The sequence below is a fragment of the Stegodyphus dumicola genome, chromosome 2 (assembly GCF_044657685.1).
Source record: "Stegodyphus dumicola isolate Sdum_Otavi_A_Nest chromosome 2, ASM4465768v1".
NCBI lineage: Eukaryota > Metazoa > Arthropoda > Arachnida > Araneae > Eresidae > Stegodyphus > Stegodyphus dumicola.
The window spans coordinates 251200352-251221985 of NC_140769.1; the positions used below are offsets into that span (position 1 = coordinate 251200352).

The 21634-nt window shown below is 32.7% G+C and overlaps 2 protein-coding genes across 3 annotated transcripts in view; one reads left to right on the forward strand and one right to left on the reverse strand.

The window, feature by feature from the left end:
- Positions 1-15708, reverse strand: part of LOC118198284 (CD151 antigen-like) — a 258214-nt gene extending 242506 nt beyond the window's left edge. For both annotated transcript variants that reach the window (XM_085812015.1, XM_085812014.1), the window contains exon 1: positions 15645-15708. The gene's annotated coding sequence lies outside the window, so the exon portion shown is untranslated. The remainder of the gene's footprint in view (positions 1-15644) is intronic.
- The window catches only part of LOC118200201 (uncharacterized), a 114227-nt gene that overhangs the window by 85298 nt on the left and 7295 nt on the right, over positions 1-21634 (forward strand). The window contains exon 3 of the mRNA XM_035372141.2: positions 19665-19739. Coding sequence (XP_035228032.1) covers positions 19665-19739 — 75 coding nt within the window. The remainder of the gene's footprint in view (positions 1-19664; positions 19740-21634) is intronic.

The window sequence follows — 21634 nt, forward strand, 5'->3', positions numbered from 1 at the left end:
GGAGATTATTTAGAGACTTGTCAATTTCTACCTGCAACGAGGTTAGTTTCTAAGACCATTCTTAAGCTGTAATTAAATGTAAGACTGGAAAATATTTTATATTGTTGTGTTTTCTTCTCTGACACCAGTTGTTACGTTATTTTCTTGCTTCACGTTCGTACGGGGTTCGTGTGGATTTGGAGCGAATAACGACAACGCTTCTTGATGAAGTATCGAAACACACTTTATTGGCCGGTAGTAATCAGGACAGCTGCAAAACAATTTTACAGTCGTCGAACTGTCACTAACACGCTGACACGTTCAGCGACACTGTCAGGCAATAACGCTGATTTTTGTTGTTTGACTTCTGAATTAGTATTTATTCGGCGTGTTATTGTGTCTTAATAACGGTGAAAACAGCTTCACTGCAAAACACCAAAGTACAGCTTCCGAGTCTGCTCGGTCGTTCTCGGAACTTCACGTACTCTCGAGACTCTCCACGCTACAACCTGCGATGCACTCGACGACACACAGAGCACAGCTCCCGACTCTTCGGTTTAGTCGTTCCCTGAGCTTAACACACTCTCTCGACGATGCACTAACCGCGAGACTCTTCGATGCACTCGACGACACACACGGCACTCGCTGGCCGGCTGCCAAATCGATCGTCTCCGCACGGACTGACTAGATGGAACACACTCAGACTGCGGACCAGCAGGGTTTATATAGCTTTTGGCTTGTGTTCGAGAACATTCTGAGCTAAACCAGTAAGAATTCGTTCCAGAAAGTTCACCACCCGTCCATGGGATATTGCCAATTTTGTCGCCAAATATCACTAAATGGGCGATTTCTGGCCAAATGTGGCAAACCTGCCTTCCCTTGTCATTTTATGGCAACCCTAAACCTGCTTTGCGGGGGAACTATCTTACCGCGCCTGTACATTTCGTAACAATATATTGCCATTAAATTTTTTCTATTTTTAATAAAAACTTGAAAGTTGCACATTATTAACATCAGCCCAGACCGTTGTTAGACATATAGTGTTTTTAGCTGATCATACATCTACATAATCTTAGTTAATTTGACAAAAAAGATTTAGATTTATAAAATTCTTATATTATTTTCACTTTAAGAAATGAGCTTATATTGATATTGCTCTTCAAAACTGAGAAAGCGCTTCCTGAAATAATAAGAGCAAGAAATTTCAACTTGTCCTTATAAAAACCGTTTCAATAAAGCTGCATTAATACTGTCTGCTTCTATACTAATTTTATTTTTTAAATTGTCCTGAATATTTTTAAAGTATTGTGCATATTCTGTTAGTAAATAGGTTCCTAACAAATATTTTAAATTCTTCATATTGCTTCTTATGTAATTAACTTACTTGCCAAAGAGAATTTTTAGCTATCGTTTTGGAAAGAAAAGGAATAATAGTGCATTAAACCTCCTTCTACACAAGAGAATTTTTATGTTGCCATTAACAGCAGTAAAGTCTCAGGCTTCGAACAGTATCGTCTGCAATTGTTCGTGGAAGAAAACATTTATCATCGAATATGTGGCAGCGGGCTAAAGAACGTTGCATGACCACAGTTCCCAACTGAGAAACTATTGTCCATGCTGTGAAACTTAGCTAATATTGTTCTTATGGTGAAAATGCATAAAGGCAGTTAACCCTCTGAGGAAAATAGCTCTGCTGTTGTCATGGTAACCGCTCGGAATACTGCTATACTCTTATATTTTATAGCGGTCTTAGATCGTAAATGAAAGCTTGGAAAATCTTGCGGTAAATGGCGAGAGTAGCAAATTTCTGAAAAATATGCATGGAAGTATGTAAACAGATGGATCATTCTTTATTCATGCGCTAATGTTTATATTTTAGTGCTCGGTGCTTTTCCTTTTGTTCTTAGTTACAGAAAAATACCTGAATTTTGTTTGAGTAATATTTCTGAATTTTAGAAGAACGTAAACAATGCATTTTTGAACAATTTTTTATTTATAGTTCATTTGATTTTCTGCGGAATAAATTATATACTTCCACTTTCACTTAGAGATTTATCAATCATAAATTTGTTAGCATTTTTATTTTGTTATTTATATATATAAAGTGTTAATAATTTCTTTCATATATAAGAAATTATTAATATTCTTTAAAAAATTTAATAGCTTTTACTTATTTATCTAAATTTGTTTTATAATCTTGACGCTTTAATTACCTTTTCCATTCTGCTTTTAAAAATCAAATTAGTCAAATATTATCAAACTTTAATAATATAAACAATAATGTCAAATAATAATGCAATTCTCACTCCCATTTTCTTAGTACCACTTTTAATTTCTTATACAATTTCCTTTTAGTGTTTGGCGATAAATTTCAATAATTAATAATTATTAAAAGACTTACCTTGTGTAGATGCTAAACTATAGATTTATAGCTACCTGAAACACGTGTCTTTGACACAAATAAATACAGTGTCTCACAAAAGTGATGGGACACTTGTGCTTTACAAAAGGAAACTGTAATAAAATTAATTTTAAAAACATGTAAAAATTTTTTGTGGGTGTGTTTCATACTTAAATTTAGAAACAATTATTACATAAGATACATTTTCTCAAAATATAAAAATATTAATTTAATAAAAATACAATTGTTCAGAACGGAGCAAAAAAATGGCTCACATAAGTGATGGGACATCATTAGACGTACAACAATAAAGATATATTTTGGGGTTTTTATTTTTACTCAAAAGCAATTGGCAATAATTTATAAAATCGTCTGCAGTATTTCTCTCTAGTTTGTTTTGGAAATTTTGTGTTTTTTAGCTCTGTGCAGCCATGAATGCTAAACGAAAAGAAACTTTGCCTGAAATTCGAAAATTAGCTATTAATTTGCATATTGAACGTGGAAAATCTATTAGAGAAACTTCTGAAACAATTAACTTGAGTCATTCAACAGTTTTCAATATCATTAAACGATATAAAAAGAACCATATGATTCAGGATAAAAGAAGACCTGGCCGACCATCAAAGCTATCCGATGGAATAAAGCGAATTATCGTTCGAAATATTAAAAGAAAGTCCAAGAATGAGTGCTCCTAAAGTTGCTGCTGGTTTACAAGCATTATATGGAGTAATTGTTAATCCTGATACTATTAAAAGAGTAATTCGATCTGCTGGATATCGCGGTAGAGCAGCCAGGAAAAAATTCTTCGTAAGTGAAAAGAATAGAAAACTCAGACTGGCTTTCGCAAAATCCAACATAAATAAGAATTCTGATTACTGGAATGAAGTTATATTTGCTGATGAGAATAAATTTAATATATTTGGTTCTGACGGTAGAATCTTGGTGAGGAGAAAGCCCAGGGAAGAATTTCGCAAACAGAACTTGGTGCCAACAGTAAAACATGGTGGAGAAGGAGTTATGGTATGGGGGTGTATGTCGTCCGCTGGAGTTGGTAATCTCGTTTTTATTGATAGTATAATGGATCAATACAAGTATATTGACATTTTAAATCAAAATTTGAAATCTTCAGCACGAAAATTGAACCTTCATAACGATTTTAAATTCTACCAAGACAATGGCCCCAAGCACACTGCTTTGAACGTTAGACTCTGGCTGCTGTATAACTATCCTGAAATAATAAAAACACCACCACAATCTCCAGACTTAAATCCCATAGAGAATATTTGGCAAGAATTGGAATCAAGAATTCGCAAACACACCATTTCTTCAAAGCAACTATTAAAATCGGTGCTTCAAGAAGAATGGGGAAAATCGCTCCAGAAATCATAAAAAAATTAGTCGAATCCATACCAAGAAGATCAAATCATGTTTTAAAAGAAAAAGGAAATCCAACAAAATATTAAAACCTTTTAAAAAGTAAAATTTTTGGATAAATATTTGATGGAAAAGTAAGTGTCCCATCACTTATGTGAGCCATTTTTGCTCCGTTCTAAACAATTGTATTTTTATTAAATTAATATTTTAATATTTTGAGAAAATGTATGTTATGTAATAATTGTTACTAAATTTAAGTATGAAACACATCCACAAAAAATTTTTACATGTTTTTTTTTAATTATTTTACTACAGTTTCCTTTTGTAAAGCACAAGTGTCCCATCACTTTTGTGAGACACTGTAAAGACACGAAATAAATCAAATTTTGACTTTTATATGCACTAGTAGAATTTTTTACATGTTCACATTTTCATTGAATACTGTATTGTGTCGTTTGGTTTTTTACAGCTGTTGCGACAAAACAAAAACAAAATTAAAAATAACACATCCGCAATAAAAAGATATAAATAAATAATAATAAAAAAAAAAAAAGTTGGCGCAAAGATAGCGCCATCTATGGAGAGGGATAAAATGAGGGATAAAAATGTTTTGAAATTTAACATCTAGGATATGGTAATCTTTATATATACGTTACCGCTAAAAGTGCGGAATATCTAGCTAATTGTCTCACGGACTGGAGGAAACGGCATTCGCCAAAGTCCTCATCCCCTTTCTTCTTGCTTAAAAGCAAGATTGCTACGATCTAGCTAATCTTCAGATTGTCTAGCTAATCTGAAAATAATCTTTATATATATATGTTACCGATAAAGTGCAGAAATCAGTTATTTTGCAGAATATCTATCACATTAACTAGGGTGATCGGTTAAAGGGAGAAAAATTGTTTAATTTCTCAAATTACCTAGATAATCTGGACATTACCTGCTAGGCAATCGCTAAAGATCTTTGAAATGTGAAAATAAGATCTTTGTTGTTGAAACAACAGCAACGTTTCTGTACGCTTAAAACAGCCACCACTTACACTTTTAAATTGTTGCTCAGGCAGGGTTTCAGAAAATGTTATTGCAAATCTAAATGTACCACAAATAGGTGTGCTTGCAGTTGCTATGTAATTCAAAGTGTCATTAATTTTTAGATTGCTCTAATAAGTGAGCATAATTTTATCATATGTTTTGCAAATTCATTTCCTTGATTGTAAAAAGCATTCGAACCGTTTCATTTTTGTATTGTAGTTTTTTTAATTCATTGATGATTACTTCTATCAACTAATTTGTTGACTATTTGATTGTATTAACTTGATTCTTTAGATAACGAAAAATAAATAAATAACATTATTTTAATATAAACATATAGAAACGTTTCTATTGTTCCAGCAAACATTTTAGTTTCAGTTTTTTGAGCGCTAAGCATGTTACTATTTCCAGGACAGAAAACTAAATTAAGAAAATCTGATGTGGACACCACATGACTTCCTTGGGTTACGGATTGAAAATTACGGCTAAAACGTCGAGGAGAAAACAACGCATGGCGAAAACGTCGTGGTACAAAACATCGTAGGAGGAAAGAAAGCAAAGAGAAAACGTCGCAGTCCTAAAACATCGTGGTCGAAAATAAAGCGGTTTAAAACCATCGTTGTCGAAAATATCGTGGTCAAAAACAAAGTACCTACAAATCATCGCATGACGATAACATAGCACATATGAGATTTCAGGTTTTAAAAGTTGTAAATGCAATTTCGCATAATGATTTGATAGCGCAAGAAGGAAAGATGGTGGAAATGTTTAATGAAAGTTTAAGAATAGACGTAAACAAAACAAGACATATAATTTTCACTAAAACAATAACAGATTAACAAACGTGAAAAAAAGTAATTTGATAATTAAGTAAGCAGATTGTATAGAGGTAACTGATGCAGTTATTTAGCTTCCTTTTCCTTTTTCTAAACACAAACATTTTAGACTGTATTTTTCATGAAGAATTATCAGTAAAACTTTACAAAAAATTAAGATTTGTAATTAACTATGTAAATATAAAATTAAGAGCTGTAAGATGCATTAATTTTCTTTTCATTTTCAGGTTTTAAATGCTTAAGTTTCTTTCTTCTTTTTCAAGTTACAAAAAGTTATTTATTCATTTAAAAATATAAAATATAGATGTAAAAATATCCCTCTTTCCTTCTTGCGCTCCCAAATCATTATGCGAAAATGCACTTACTTTTAAAACCCGAAAAAGGCATGTGTGCGATGTTATCGTCATGCGATGATTTGTAGGCACTTTATTTTTTACCATGATATTTTCGACGACGATGTTTTTAAACTGCTTTATTTTCGACCACGATATTTTGTACCATGATGTTTTAGAACTGCGATGTTTTCTCTTTGCTTTCTTTTCTCACACGATGTTTTGTACTACGACGTCATACGTACGACGAAGTACAGCTATCTGTTAAGATCAATTTTTATTTAACCTCTTGTTGCAAAACAAAAAATTGATTGTTGCATGGCTACACCTAGCAACCGCTGCTAAAACAATTAGATTGAGACCATCTGTGTACACATGGCTTAATGAGAAAGATATTTATATCAGAAAAGTAATATTTTTGTTCCAATTATCTAAAAACTATTATATATAATTTTGAATAGTATATTCATAATGAACCTTAGGTCGGAGGTCCATGCGACTGCGTATCAGTATCAGTATATTCATAATGTATAATTATTAAGAAACCAAATTTGGAATTTATGCTGTAAATAGTAAAATATTTAATCTAGCAAAAGAAATTGAAAAGTTTCTCTACACTTCTTCGTTCAGGATTACCTGAGCGACGTATATGTATATTATGTTCGAGATGTATAAATAAGGTAATGAGGCTCATTTTTTATAAATTTTTTTTCAATTAAAGTTGCAGTCTCACATTGCCTTCATCAAAATAATTATCTTCGGAAACAGCGTTGGAGATGAATTTTTTACTTTTCATAAAAGGGTGCTGAAACTCGAATACTGTAATTGCCTGACCGGTCATGGGGGTTTCCCGGGATACTTCGCTAGGTTTAAGATACAGAACGACGATAAATGTAAACTATGTGATCTGTTTGGTGATGCTAAGCATTTCCTCGAGGTCTGTCCCTACTTTGATGGCTTAAGAAACAATAAAAATATTGATTTTGAAAATCCCTTTTTATGCTATAAAGATTTCGCACAATTATGTAAATCTGTGATGAAATTTATTAACGTTGAGCGCCGGGCAGTGGAAATCAGTGTATGATATTTGCATTTTATTGCCATCATTAATTGGTATATTTTAATAATTTGTTGTTACCATTGTTTATGTTTGTTATTTGCTTTTTTGTTTTTGTCTTTAGTGTCTGCTCTTGTCTAAATGTTTGTATTTGTTCCTTTTTTTTCCACTTTTATGCTTATAATTATTATTTACACATTATTGTTATTTAGATATTTTATGTTTCATTTTTTTCTTTTGTTGAAATGGGCATAGCCTGTCATGACCATAAGACCAACTTGTTTGGTTAGGCGGGTCGGGCTGTGCCCGCTACTAAGGGGGCTGAGAAGCCACAGAGTTGTATTTATTTGCCAAAAACTAACTGAAAATTTAGTGTGACAATTCGCATTGTCGTGATGTAGCACTCAGTTGGTCTTGAATAAGACCAAGAATCCTTTGGTCTTGATTCTCGGTCGCAATACTCATGACACTTTTTCGAGTCTTTGAAGAAATTATTGGTAAAAGTATTGGTTAACTGTTTCCCCTAAAGACACAAACTCTTTGGAGACGATAACCAGCCCATCGAAGAAACAAATCATGGTGCTTTAATCTTCGACTTGCTCCTCTTGCTTATTTTGGTTTTGGTGAATTTGAAGTGTACCATTCCTGGCTCTGGCGCTTCGTTTCTGGGTAGTACTGGAACACCCAAGACTACTCACTAGTAATGACACGTTTCATAAATAAAAGATGATTTTCAATCCGATCAAAAAGTCAAGACCCTCCCCCCAATTTTCCTCATTCCCAATTGATTTCTGGCCCACCAGCGGCCGAGCGGTAAAGTCCCTGAACACTGGTAGTTCGGTCCGAGGTTCGAATCCCGCGAACGGGCTGGCTGCATGGGTGTTTTCGTGGTTTTCCCCATGTGTAACGTGTATACGAGCCAGTTTCCCTTAGAAAGTCCTCCACGGAAGCCATCCCTCCTCTTAGGCAGATAGCCCTAGTGTGCTTTGCCATAATTAAATACACACACACACACACCCAATTGATTTCTCAAAATCTGATGTATGGTGGTGTTATTCAAATTCAACTTTTCTCCGATCATTTTGACTGTCAAGCTACAATCAGAAAGCACAAAATTCTGGATTTTGATAATATTTTCGCCATAGTTTCAGGTTTCATCCTGTAGGGCTCGACTCAGTCGATTCCCTTCCTTCTGAAAATACCTTAAACCACCTAAAAGTGTGGGCCTTCCACAAAACATTGCCTTCGTAGTTCTCAGACCTTTGCAAAAGTTTCTGTCGCACTGCGTTCAAGTCTAAAGCAATATCTGACAGCATGACGCTGTTCGAAATTGATGTCACGCATTTTCAGAATGCACGCAAAAATATAGTTTAAGAAAAATCCCTTACTCCCCTCCCAGACGACTACGTAACTCAACGCAATTCAAACTCGTACTACCTGTGCATCAAATAATTCCTCACTCTTCTTTCTAAACGGGAACTCTACAATGTTGTCAAGATGAAACCTACGGCTACAGTCTCTTTATTTATACTTTTCGTATCTCAATTTTGGCCACAATAACTCCAAGTCAGAGGAAAAGATTTCAAATAGCGCAGAACAGATTTCCTAAATTCAATTCGCAAATTTTAGTGGTACGTAAAAACTTCAAAAGACCATTATGATTTTAGTATTGATAGCATATATTATCTGTACAATGTCCATTTTGCCCAGCTTCTTTAGCAAATTAGACACATCAATTAAGGAAGTAATTAGTTCCGTTGTTAATTGTAATCCAATTTTAGTGAAACAAAGAAACAAAATCTGTCTTTAACTATCTCAAGTAATAGCACTTCCTCTTAGTGACATGAATTTTGTAGCCCACTGAGAAAATTTATCTCAACTACTTTCCTGCAGTAGGAAAAGAAGATTTTGCTCACAAGTGGTGTGAACTTAATCAACTTTAACTAGCGTAACAGCTGAATGGGATGCTGTTAATGACGCATGAATTAATAGCTACAGAAATAATTTGGGACTTGGTAGCAAAGGCAATGAATGCTTTAAGATAAATGTAATTAGTTTTTAAATTTGTTTTCTGTCAGGTAGAAATGTAATTTTTCGGAATCTCATGCTGATCGTTTTCGAAAACTATTTTTCTTTGATTTATATGCTGTTACGTTTTAAAACGTGATTTAAATGATTTTTTATTATGTATGGTTTTCACTTTTTGGATTATACTTACTCTCAGAACTGAAGCCAAGACTTATGTCTGCAAGAAATTTAAATTTCCATGGAGTTGAAACGGAAACTTTGAAAATCGTACTTCGAATAATTTTCTTAGTTTGTTTTCTATTATTTATGAGAAATTATTTGTAAAAGCGATAGTAGGAAGTATTTTGTACAGTTTGCCCACTATAGACTTTTGGTTGCTTGGTTGGTTTAGATTCTGATTCAAAACTTCTATGGTAAACTTGACCAAACACAAGGTTTAAAATATATTATCTAAACATCCACAAAATGGACACAAACAGTGATTTATCTCAACTACTTTCCTGCGCTTACCTACTTTCCTGGTACGAATCGATACCTAAACATCAATTCATTTTATACAAGGAAACGCAAACTGCAATTATTTGTAAAGTTATGAGCTAAAATTCTAACAAATTCCAAATGAAATGTAATATTGATGAGAAAAGCATCCTTTTAAGACAGATCAAAAATTCATAAAACCATAAACATGAAATAATAAGCACATGGGTAACATGCAATAGAGATACATTTCATGCTCCCTATCATGTAATAACCACATGGTTATACTTTAGACGTATGCATGTGACATATAGGATAATATATAAGGTTGTAAAGACGATATATAATATAAAGATAATATATAAGGTTATTGCGAAGCAGGAGACATGAAAAATGAGCAATGCCCCCCCGAGACTCGAACCACGGGCCTCTCGAATACGCACCGAGCGTGCTGACCACTACACTACGAAGACATGCTAAGAAGGCGGGTGAAATACCTTACAAGGTTTTATAAAATATGAAAGTGCACATTAAATTAGATGACAAACATGTACAGTCAAAAAAACTGAAAAAGATTATGATGAAATTCTTTCTTAATCAGGTCACATAGAGATAAGAATATATTGCTAAAAGAAGCAAAATGACATACGCTAAAATAAAATCAGAGCAATTATAGCGAGCGATAAGGAGATAAAACGTTTCAGGTTTGTTATAAATCTATGTACCTTCTAGTCTCACTTAACCTGCAAATTTACGGTAAATTATTGCTCATAGTAAATTGTTTACACGACTAAACGACGAAGTTCGATTAAGATGAAATTTACTCCCTGAAGCATATAATCTATAATCGCAATACTAACGTAATTTATAATTTTAATCTAAATTTATGCGAATGCAAATTTGGACTTAATTCATGTCCGTTTACATAACGATAAATAATAAAATATGAGATGACTGATGTTGCTGTTGTCGTTGTTGACACTTGACGCTGTTGAAAGTGAACTGCAATTAGGATTAAATGGAAGGATCTTCCAGCAAACACCATAATCTCCAGATCTTTGTGCTTTGAACTTCTATCTGATTTAGTTCGTTGAAAATAGTTTGAAAGACAAGAAACATGATTCTGCGGAAATTGTTAAAAACTGTCTAGCAAATTTCTTAAGAATAAGAAACAGTGTAATAATAAACAATAGGAAACAGAAGAATAAGAAATGTAATAAAATAAAAAAACTTATTTTCTTTAATTTTGGTTTGGTTTGTTTGATTATGGCAAAGCACTGGAGAACTACCTGATTAAAAGGAGGATGCCTTCGTGAAGGAATTTCTAAGGGGAAGTGGCTCGTATTTTTTATAGAACCACGAAAAGGCCCGTTCATCCAACCTGTGATCAGACCCAGTATTTCCTTTAAGATATGGCTACTTGTATTTTATTTTCAAATGAGACGCGAAAATTTGCAGTCAACCAATAAATGTTTTGGAACCAATTTGTAACCAACCAATTAAATTTTACTAACAGTGTATTTTTTTTCGCATAACTGGTCTCGTTAATGGTAACAGTAATAATAACGAAACCACGAGTCATGTTCGCAGGTGAAACATTTACCATCGATAAATGAACATATCAGCATTACTTGTTTTTCCTTTTATTGATATTTGTATTTTATTAGTGTAGTCAATGAGATTAGTGACTTTCTACCCTGAGGCTTGCTTACTGCAGTTTCTTGCTGGTGACTTCTACGATAAATACGTTATCTATATCCTAACAAAATATACCTCTTTTTTGTTCTTGTAACTGAATATGCTGAATCTTTCAGACAATTGATAATGTCTTTAAGGAGGTATTGTTTTAAATATTAATTAACTAGGTGTACCCGGCGTTGCCCGTGCATTTAGAAAATGCAGATAAGTGAATAGCGCAGGAATAGTAGTGTAGGACATGTAGACTGTCTCTCTCTCTTCCCCCCCCCACAAGCTACAAAAAAGAAATGAATTGTAATTAATCGATTTAATGTATCGTCAAAACAGCAAACTAACGCTAGAATAAAGAAATCAATTGTTACAATCGAACGTTATTTGAAAACAAATAATAATATCAGTGAGTCAAAAAAACCGTGATTAATTAATTATAAATAATAAGCTACACAAAAGAAATGAATTGTAATTAATCGATTTAATGTATCGTCAAAACAGCAAACTAACGCTAGAATAAAGAAATCAATTGTTACAATCGAACGTTATTTGAAAACAAATAATAATATCAGTGAGTCAATAAAACCGTGATTAATTAATTATAAATAATAAGCTACAAAAAAGAAATGAATTGTAATTAATCGATTTAATGTATCGTCAAAACAGCAAACTAACGCTAGAATAAAGAAATCAATTGTTACAATCGAACGTTATTTGAAAACAAATAATAATATCAGTGAGTCAAAAAAACCGTGATTAATTAATTATAAATAATTTTTTTTAAATTTTTCTAATTCAAAAATCGAAAATCGGGCTTCGAGGTCTGGTGGCCAGCCCCTTTGTGCTTCCGTATAAAAAATTCCAGGTCCCTGCGTGCGATAGATTTGGCTGGAGAGCTCGGTCAGACAGACAGACAGACACATTACACTTGCTTTTATTATTATATATATATTATTATAGATACCAGTCACAGATAGCACGAAGTTTTTTTATCAATTTTAAGAAGTTACCACTTAGTTAATATTTTCAATAAAAATATTTGCTTCTTAAATATTGTATTTAAATGTTTTCCTATATAATATTAATAGTTTTTTTTCCTGTAGTATTAATCTATATGTTGAATTCCTACATATGAATTAGGATATTTCGTGAAGTTTCGAGCAATTTTTCTTCTCCCTCATCCATTGTTTTTGATCTACACTGGCAGCCTTCTCTTCATTATATCGAAGACACAATAATTCTCTAGAAAAATAAAAAAACTTTGAAGGCATATAAACAAAGTCTATAAATTTAGTACCCTTTTTTATCAAGAAATTTTGCGCTGACTGATTATTTGATAACAAAAACGTCGATTTTAACGAATTTTTATCTTTTTTTGGCTCCGTTTCTTAGTGCATGACAAATTATAGAAGAAACCCACAATTCACTTATATTTTTTTACTAAACATTTCTTGAATCCTTATGAAAAGGAACCTTTATCTTATCCTTTGAAACACTTTCTTATCAAAAGATCCTTTTGTTTTCTTTCAAAAGATCTTTGTTCTTTCTGCATTTAGATCAGAGTTTCTTAAATTGTAGGTCGCGACTCCCATGGGGGTCGCGGGATCTGCAGCAGATCAAAATTGCAAAACTTTTAGCAATTTTGATGTTTCTTTAACTTTGTGGGATTCTCACTTGTGTATATTTCTCAGTTACTGTAGAAAGTGAAGAATCTTAAGAACCGCTAAGCGAATAATTGCTTAAGTTCGTGTGACAAGAAACAACAAGATGGAAGGGTAACTAACCCTTTATTATTCAAATAAGATTTTACAGATTTTATTCAAATAAGATTCAAATTAAATTTATTTTAAACTAAAGAGATATAGCCGAAGCTATTAAGATTCTAACCGAGTTGGCCCTATTTGACTCTATTTGACTACGAAGCTATTAAGGGCCTGAGTACGGCCGAGCGTAATAACAGCTTTGCAAGAGAGTAGCCAAAAAAAAAAAAAAAAAAAAGGAGACGCGCGCAAATCAGAATTTTGATTCTCTCTAACTCAGCAAGTAGAACTTCGAGGTTAAATACCGCTCTTCCTAATTATGTATTCAGAGTAATTCTAAAACTACGATCTGGCCGGAAGTAGTAAGTTGAAGCTAAGAATTTGACAGGAAAGGAACTTAAACTATTGATAAAATTAACAAAATCCTTACAACTTATTATAATAATTTTACAATTACCAAATATTTGTACACAATGTATCTGAAAATAGATATAGATAAGACAATACAGACAAAGAAAAAATGAAAACGTTTCGACGCATTCTTTTTATAATATAAACTTTTTATAATATAAATTTTCTTGCTTTGCACGTGGTGCTGTCATTTCGTAAAACTTTCACATTGTTCTAGACCTTAAAATTAGAAATTAAAGTTAATGACCTAAAACTGCAATAGTATATTACATCAGTAATGGTGAAAAAAAATTCAGTAATGGTGAAAATAGTTTCACTTCCGCGTGCGTCGGATTTGCGAGATGCTTATGGGTTCCCACAAAATTTCGCAAATTCTTTAAAGAAAGAATATGCATTTGTTTCGTCTTTGGATGGTGCCAGGATGGAACGCAGAGACTTTCCTTGCCTTCTGGTACAGCTTTTATTCCTTGCATTCTGGTGCAGCTGCAGCCAGCAATTCCCTCGGCAGACGCGATAATAAATGAAAGCAGTCCAAACAGGTTTTCACTAAACTGGCTTCCAGGAAATACTGTTTTGTAATGAAATTACTTCCTTTTCTTCCTCCTTGGAGCATTCGCATATTTCAAGCTTTCTCTTTTCAGTCATCGGAATTAGTGGTAGTCAGCAAGTAGCGTGCTTGCAATGGGAAAATACAGAAGCTGTACAGCGGCTTTTAAACTGAAGGTCGTAGAATTTGCGCAGGAAAGTGAAAAAAAAAAAAAAAAAAAAGCAGCAGCAAGAGTATATAAGTGGACGAAAAGTGTGTGCGCAATTGGGGCAAACAGCGTGATCAACTGAAATTTACAGCTACTTGGTACTGTTCCATAAGCTAATGATTAGATGAACGTTACTGCATGTGCAAATAAACCCCTGTTAGAACTTGCCAAAAAAATAGTCGTTTGTGGGTGTAGTATCTTAACAAAATAATGATACTTGAAATCTATACATCTGGAAGTCCTCGAGAGAGGTTCCATCTTTTGTGATGCGCGTGATCAAAACTGAAAAGGCGCTTATGAAGTTAAACCTCGAATATTTTCTCTTAAAACACGCAATCCTAATCAACCCTCTTTTCACTGAAAACTTGCTATTTATCTTCTGTAAGAAATTACAGTAATTAGCGTTTTGATTTAGGCATATTTTACTTTGAAAGTCATCTACTTTATCTTCAAAGTCACTCTTACAGGTGACCCTAATATATATAAGCAATTTTTATATATGATCACATTACAGTTTTATATTATCATTACCTATGAATATAATCTTTATTGCCGATCGATATTTTCAGTATTACAACTGAAAATTTAGAAGCCGTAATTAATTATGCTCTTAGCAGCAGGAATAAACTTAATTGGTAATTTTGGCCTTAGCACTACAACTGAAAGAATTATTGAGGAAAAAAATGGCAGAAAAGATGTTTTTGTTAAATGAAAGCATATTGTGATAACTTAAAATAAAATATTTTGTATTAATTGTAATTAATGTTGAATTTTTAATATTTTTTTTATATTGACTATGGTTCTTGTTGTAATATCAGTACTTATGGTTGCAAATAACAGCAAAGCATAAAATATACAATTGATACTTTTCATCTATTTTTATTGATTTTATGTGCTTGTTAGGACATTTGATTGTCCGCATGTGGCTAGCATAATATTTAGACGGGCAAATGCTGTTCCGTAGGTTCATGCATTCACTTCAAATATGAGCGATTATGTAATTAACTTCAGGAAAAGTACTGTATAACGTTTTCCATCTTTGACTCAGTAGTATTGATTTTATACCATGGGCTTTTTATTTGCTGAATCGAAGCTAGAAGAAGTTAGTTTGTTATAAAATATACACTGTTACTTAATTGGTAGATGGTACGGTATGGTACACATAAATCACCTAAATATTCAAAGTCATACCGGAACGAATTTGTGCGTGGGAGAATGATGTAACCAAGACAAAGAAAATAATTCAGAAGTGCTGTCAACAATTTCGCCGTCACGCTAAACGTATGCGATTATAGAGGACGTTAATTGGATCTAGGAAAAGAAATAGATGAGAAAATGACCTAGGGTGTAACGTAAAATGTCCGTAAACTGTTCTTAAAGTTACAGAAATACAAAACAAGTCTTATATGAAATTCATTTTAGCTTACAAATTGGATATATGAAATAATACCTAATTTGTTCAAAAAAATATGCACAGCAGTAATGATATTAGCGGCAGAAAATAAATAATTACCTTCCGAAAATTTGTGACATCATTTGAAGAAAATTAAGATGCTGAATTTTCATAATGAGGAACTGAAAGAAAAGTTAAAAATTTCTGCTTAATAAAACAGCACAGATTAAGAAAATTAAAATCACAGAAGAGAATAAAGAATAAAACATTCTCTTAATTCACTGGGTACCGAGTCCTTTTGTATGTATGCATGCGAAATATATAAACAAAAATAGATTTTAAAAAAATTACATAAACTTATAAATTTTATGTAAAAGGACAAAATTTTATTTTATTGTGTGATGTTTATTTAGCACCTTTAACTTCGAGAAAATTAAACCTTCGAATTAATATTAAAGATTTTTGTTTTTCAGTTAGTTGGGAATTAAAAAATTAACTTAGTAGTAATACTTGTAGCACACTTAGTAGCTAGATCATAGTTAAATCGTCACTCAGTAGTTAATTATAGTTAAATCGACACTTAGTAACTAGATCATAGTTAAATAGTCAACAATTGTAGCACACTTGTTCACAACGTAGTAACACACTTAGCTTAGTAAGAACGCAACTTTAGTAGCAACACTTACTAAGACTTGAATTCAGATTCTTCTATGTGCTTTGCCATAGTCAAAATAGTCTGCCTGACAGAAGCATAGTTATGAGTACGGATTTTATTGTATTATGAAAAAATTTTATATATAAAGAGAAGGTATAGTGGTTAGGGGATCCGACTGCAATACCAAAGAGCCCGAGTTCGAATCCCAGAGAAGGCATGGGTGTATTTGTGCGTCCCTTCATAGGAGGTAAAGGTGGCCCACCTATTATGTACCTCCATAATAAAGTGACCACCACTTCTGGCCTTATTAGTGGCCAAAGTCTATGGACGGTTTGAGCGCACGACTCGGTGAAAAATTTATGCTACTTTTGAGAAGAAAAACTGTCGTAAACTTATTTTCAGATTCATATCATTAATATTAAGGCCATTTTGTATAATAACCTTTAAACGTTCATGTAGAATGCAAGCAAGTAGACTGTATGTGAATTAACAATTATATGTTAATTAAAAGTGGAAAGAGATTCTGAATTAAATGGGAGTTTCCTAAAGTATATCTGGATAGTTCTTCTGCTTCCTAAATTCCCAAAAATTGAAATATAACTCTTGTAAAGAATGCTTTTTAATGGCTATCAAGGTTTAGAAATATTTTAGTGAGAAAGCAGAAAATGTTCAGCCTCGCTTTCGAGACCATGGTAGAAATGGTAATTCAAAACCAACTCAAAATAATTGCTCCTGCGAGATAACATTTGCGAAAGGTTTTAAGATGTTTGTCAGTTAACGTTTTTGCGGTGCACAGATGAACGATGGATTATAACAGGCAGTCCTTACGAATGTAATATCTGCATTGGTTGATAAATTTCTATGGCATTTCGTCATAGTTTATTTGACAAGCTAAAGCTGCTGATATAACTGCATTTTTTAAACTAGTTCAGGCCTTGGCAGTGCTGACAACAAAAATGAGATGCCTTATTCGCATTCTTCAAGCGCTTTATGGTAGCATTGTAAGAATTGTCATGTGCTAGCAAGCCGGCATCTATCATCAGACTATCGCTTCAAGAATCGTCATCGTTTCGTCCAAGCCCTTGGTGGCAGTTGTTGGACCGGTTTTTTTCTCTTCGCTACTGGGAGTTCAAGGGTGAAGGACGGGCTTCGGCCTGTCTCTTCACTGACTGTTTCTTCACCTACAACCTCGTGTGACGATGCACGTTTTACTTTCCTGAAAAGTCCGATAACTGTAGTTTCTTTATTGAATATATTCATTCTATATGCAGTTGCTGAAAATTCAACCTGGGTAGAATGATGTTTTAAAACGAGAATCGTAAACGATCTCATTGTGCAATTTAAGACTCATCCATTGTTTATCGCCACGTGGTGACTGCTCCAAATTAATTCACTGGTAGAAGCTTCAAAATCAAAATAAATTTCAAGATGAGTATACTCCTGGTCTACATATATCTTCGATTCCCGTTTAATTTGTGATTTATTGAAAGTGATGCAAATGGATAAGTGTATCGATAAACGAATGGACGCTCTGTATTTATAGTAGGACTATAGTTATGATCTGATATTTAATTTCTTGTTTATTTGTGTGAGCTCAGCAATAAAATTTTTTGATAGGAAAGATAAATAGTAGATGAATAACTTGTATTTTCTTCTTCAACTATCACGAAGTCTGGGGTAAGTACTTTATTTTGCTATCCTCTGTAGGTCATACATTTTTATCCCTATCATTCGGGTTATTGCGGAAACAACGTGATGTACTCTTAATCATTGTTATAACTTCATCGCTGATAAAATTGATATTCAAAATTTTGGTTATCACTTATACACCTGAATAATTATATTAAATATTTCTCATAGCTTACAGAAATTAACACATTTTTCATTACATAAGAAATTAAAATATATAAGTATTTTTACTACATACAAATATTTTCACTACATATAGCTCCTCTTAATAATATTTTCACTACATGTCATAAAACTGGGGAGGGAAAACTTAGTAACAAGCATTGATTTTACTTAAATAATATGGCTGCTCAGGTTGAAGCAGAGTTAAGGAGCCTCATCGAATGACACAATACGACACCATAGCTCATAATCATTGAACAAAACTATTGAAGACCATCGAGTAATAGTCACGAGCTTGTTAAGATGCAGTACTGAAACAATTTAGAGTAATCTGCTAGAAATAATTCAAACGGAAATTCTGTGACATAGACGAGAGCCACGATGGTTGAATTTCAACGCAGTATATTTAGCCGTGCTTAACTGCATTTCGAAAAACGTTTTGCGTCGGTTTCTGACTATGAGCAAAATGTGGATTCATCTCTTCTCACTTGAGTCAATGCTGCAGTAAAAGGAGTGGACTATCGCAGAATAATCATTTGAACTCACCATACTCTACATCGTCAACTTTCCTCTGCTATTGTAAGGCTTGCGACACAACAACTCGAGAGAAACACCATAGGGGTTACAGGAGAAAACACTGCAGCAAAAACATCGCGGAAGAAAACATCTCGAAGCAAACAACGCAAGGTGAAAGCGTCGTTGGACAAAACATAGCAATTTAATAGCTAAGAGACATTTATGACGGCATTATGAACGGCCAATGGTGACATAACTCTAAACTGGGATTTGAACTTTCGTTTTAGCCAAATCCAGAATATAAATTGAATGAGCTTTCAGGAAAATGATACATATTTGGTGGTTCTATGGAATTTCAGTAAAGTATTCGTTAATCTCAAAATTCATGTTATTTGTGAAATTAAGTTTATTGTGAAGTTATAAAAAGGCAATTGTTATTAAATCAATAAATGTGATATTGTAAATTTTATTTTATGCTTTTACCAGACACAAGACTTATAAATGATTACATAATTTGAAGTAGTTTGCATATTTTATGTAATTTCTTATATTTTAAACCAATTCTCATTTAAATGCAATTGTTACTTTTTGAAATATAAAGTCAAATTTTCAAATTTACCCGCGATGTTTTAAAACAGTATTTTTTAAATTATTAAGGTTCCATTTAAAACCGTGCTTGAATTCTGATGAACTGTTCTAGAAATAAATAAGAACTAACAACTTTTGACGTATTGCAGACTTTAATTTAATTAGAAATACAGAAGATTGTCTCTTTAGATAAAATTTTCAACCAATCATGAACAGTTAATATTCGTCATGATATAAGTTTTAGTTTTGTTGGAAGGTCTAACTAGTTATGAATGTTGTATTTAATTACATTTCATTATTTTGCAAATTCTCTTCTTTTTAAATTACCGATTAGTATATGACCAAATATTTTGCTAATAAACGCAATTAATATATGCTGCATTTTTCAAGTACTTAAAATGTTATTGAATATATGACTGTTGCCACTTATACTAACGATGCATACATTCATGCTTTGTTGCAATTTTCATTTTTATCTAATAGCAAACTAGATCTGATAAGATTGTATATTTGTTTTTCTTTTCAAACAGGAGGTTTGTATTTGCCCCCATGTGCAGAGGTGTCAGTGCTAAACGATCTTCAAATGTGAATAATGAAGAGTTGAGGTAAATTTTTATCGCCATCTATTTTTGGAAATGTATATTAATGCGAAAAGAGTTATATTCGTTTTCTAGCAATCCTTTTTAATGACTTAAATTGTCTGGTAAAACCATGCATAGGTACTTTTTAGCTACTTGGATTTCCTAGGTTCTTTCTTTTTCAATGTTTTACGCTCTGCTAGTAAAGAAAAACGCATATTTTCTGCAATGGATGATGATATAACGTAATTGTTAAGTACAAGTCATAAGCATTTTTCTTTCAAAATTATACAAATGTCAAATTTTTAAACACGTTTTTCTCGAAATAACGATTGTTCAAATCTGTAGTTGAGATATGATGTTAAAGCATAATACCTTAAATAAAAATTTTAATTTAAAGGTACTTCAAAAATGTTTATAAAGATTTATTCTTAATCAAGAAACAAAACGCGCTCTAGCATTTCAAGCTAAGTTTTTATTTTATTCCCTTTATTCGCATTTCTGCAATATAAATTAGTAATTTCTTTGATGGAGATGAAAGTCTTCGGTTTTGAAGTAAACTAAACGGATAATCTTTTATTTTTCTACCCGAAACAGTAAAACATTGATATTGCTCATAGAAAACAGAACATATAATACATAAGCATGCATATGATTCTGTCTATTTAATTATTTACCAATTCAAATGTTTTTTAAACTAAACTTATAAAGTATATCTCCCGACTTCTTAGCATGCCTTCGTAGTGTAATGGTCAGCAAACTGGGCGCGTATTCCAGAGGTCCGCGGTTCGATTCCCGGCGAACGCGTTGTTAGTTTTTCATCTTGCCTGCTTTCAAAAAATACCTAATGTCTCTACAGCATATATTGCTGTGTCTTCTAGTACGTTTTTGGAACCATACACTGTAGACCGTAGTGAAAAAACTAAGTAGCGAATTCCCGCTAGGTCTTGGAAAAACAGGTGACTGAAGAAGAAGGTTTAAATTAACCTTTTTTTTTCAACTAACCTTAACAGAAACGCACTCGCATGGTGCTCTCAATCTACCACCACTCGTGGCTAAGTAACTTGAACAGAAAATAAAATAGACAATTAGAATAAAAGTAAAGATTAGCTACACGACTGGGCTCCTTCTTTATCTAAAGTGCTAAATCGGCTGCACATAGCAAAGCCGAAGCTAGATTATCAATATAATCTAAAGAAAGTGGCTAAGCAGCAACTATTCACGTACAAAGCTACTTCAAACACGTGGCATAAACTCTGAACTAACTCTCCTACTACGAACTCTTAAAACCGCTGCTTACATACTGATTCCGAACTTACTTAGATTTGCATACACGTCATTAAAATTTACATTCTCGCAGAAAACTGAAATTAGAATGGAAAGGAAAATTTCTAAAACTAAAAATAATTGGTTAGCATAAAATAAGCTCATTACAATGCAAAGTTTGGCACATCGATAAAAATGGAAACCAAAATTATATTTGATTGAATTGCAATGTATAGTAATGAAAACAACGCAGAAGTACATAAATATATGAGCTTTCATTTAAACGTTAATAATTAAATTTTTCACTTACATTTATTTTTCCCGCATGGCAATTATATATAACAAAACACGAATTTTTAGTCAAAACTACACTTGGATACATCATTATTGACTATCTTCTGAAGAGAAACTAAGATCTTTTACGGACATTTATTTATTTATTTATTTATTATTTCTCCTACTTCACCTCTCAATGGGCACTACAGGTCAGTCATGTTATTCTGATCGTTGCTACAGCAACCTATTTTGGTTGTTTATCTTTTCAACCTTATAATAGATAAACAGATTTAACGTTAGTTATTACTTTTGTTGGGTGCTCCAATTTGAAATTAGCAAAAAGGGTTAGTTGACTTAGAGATATTTACATATATACATGA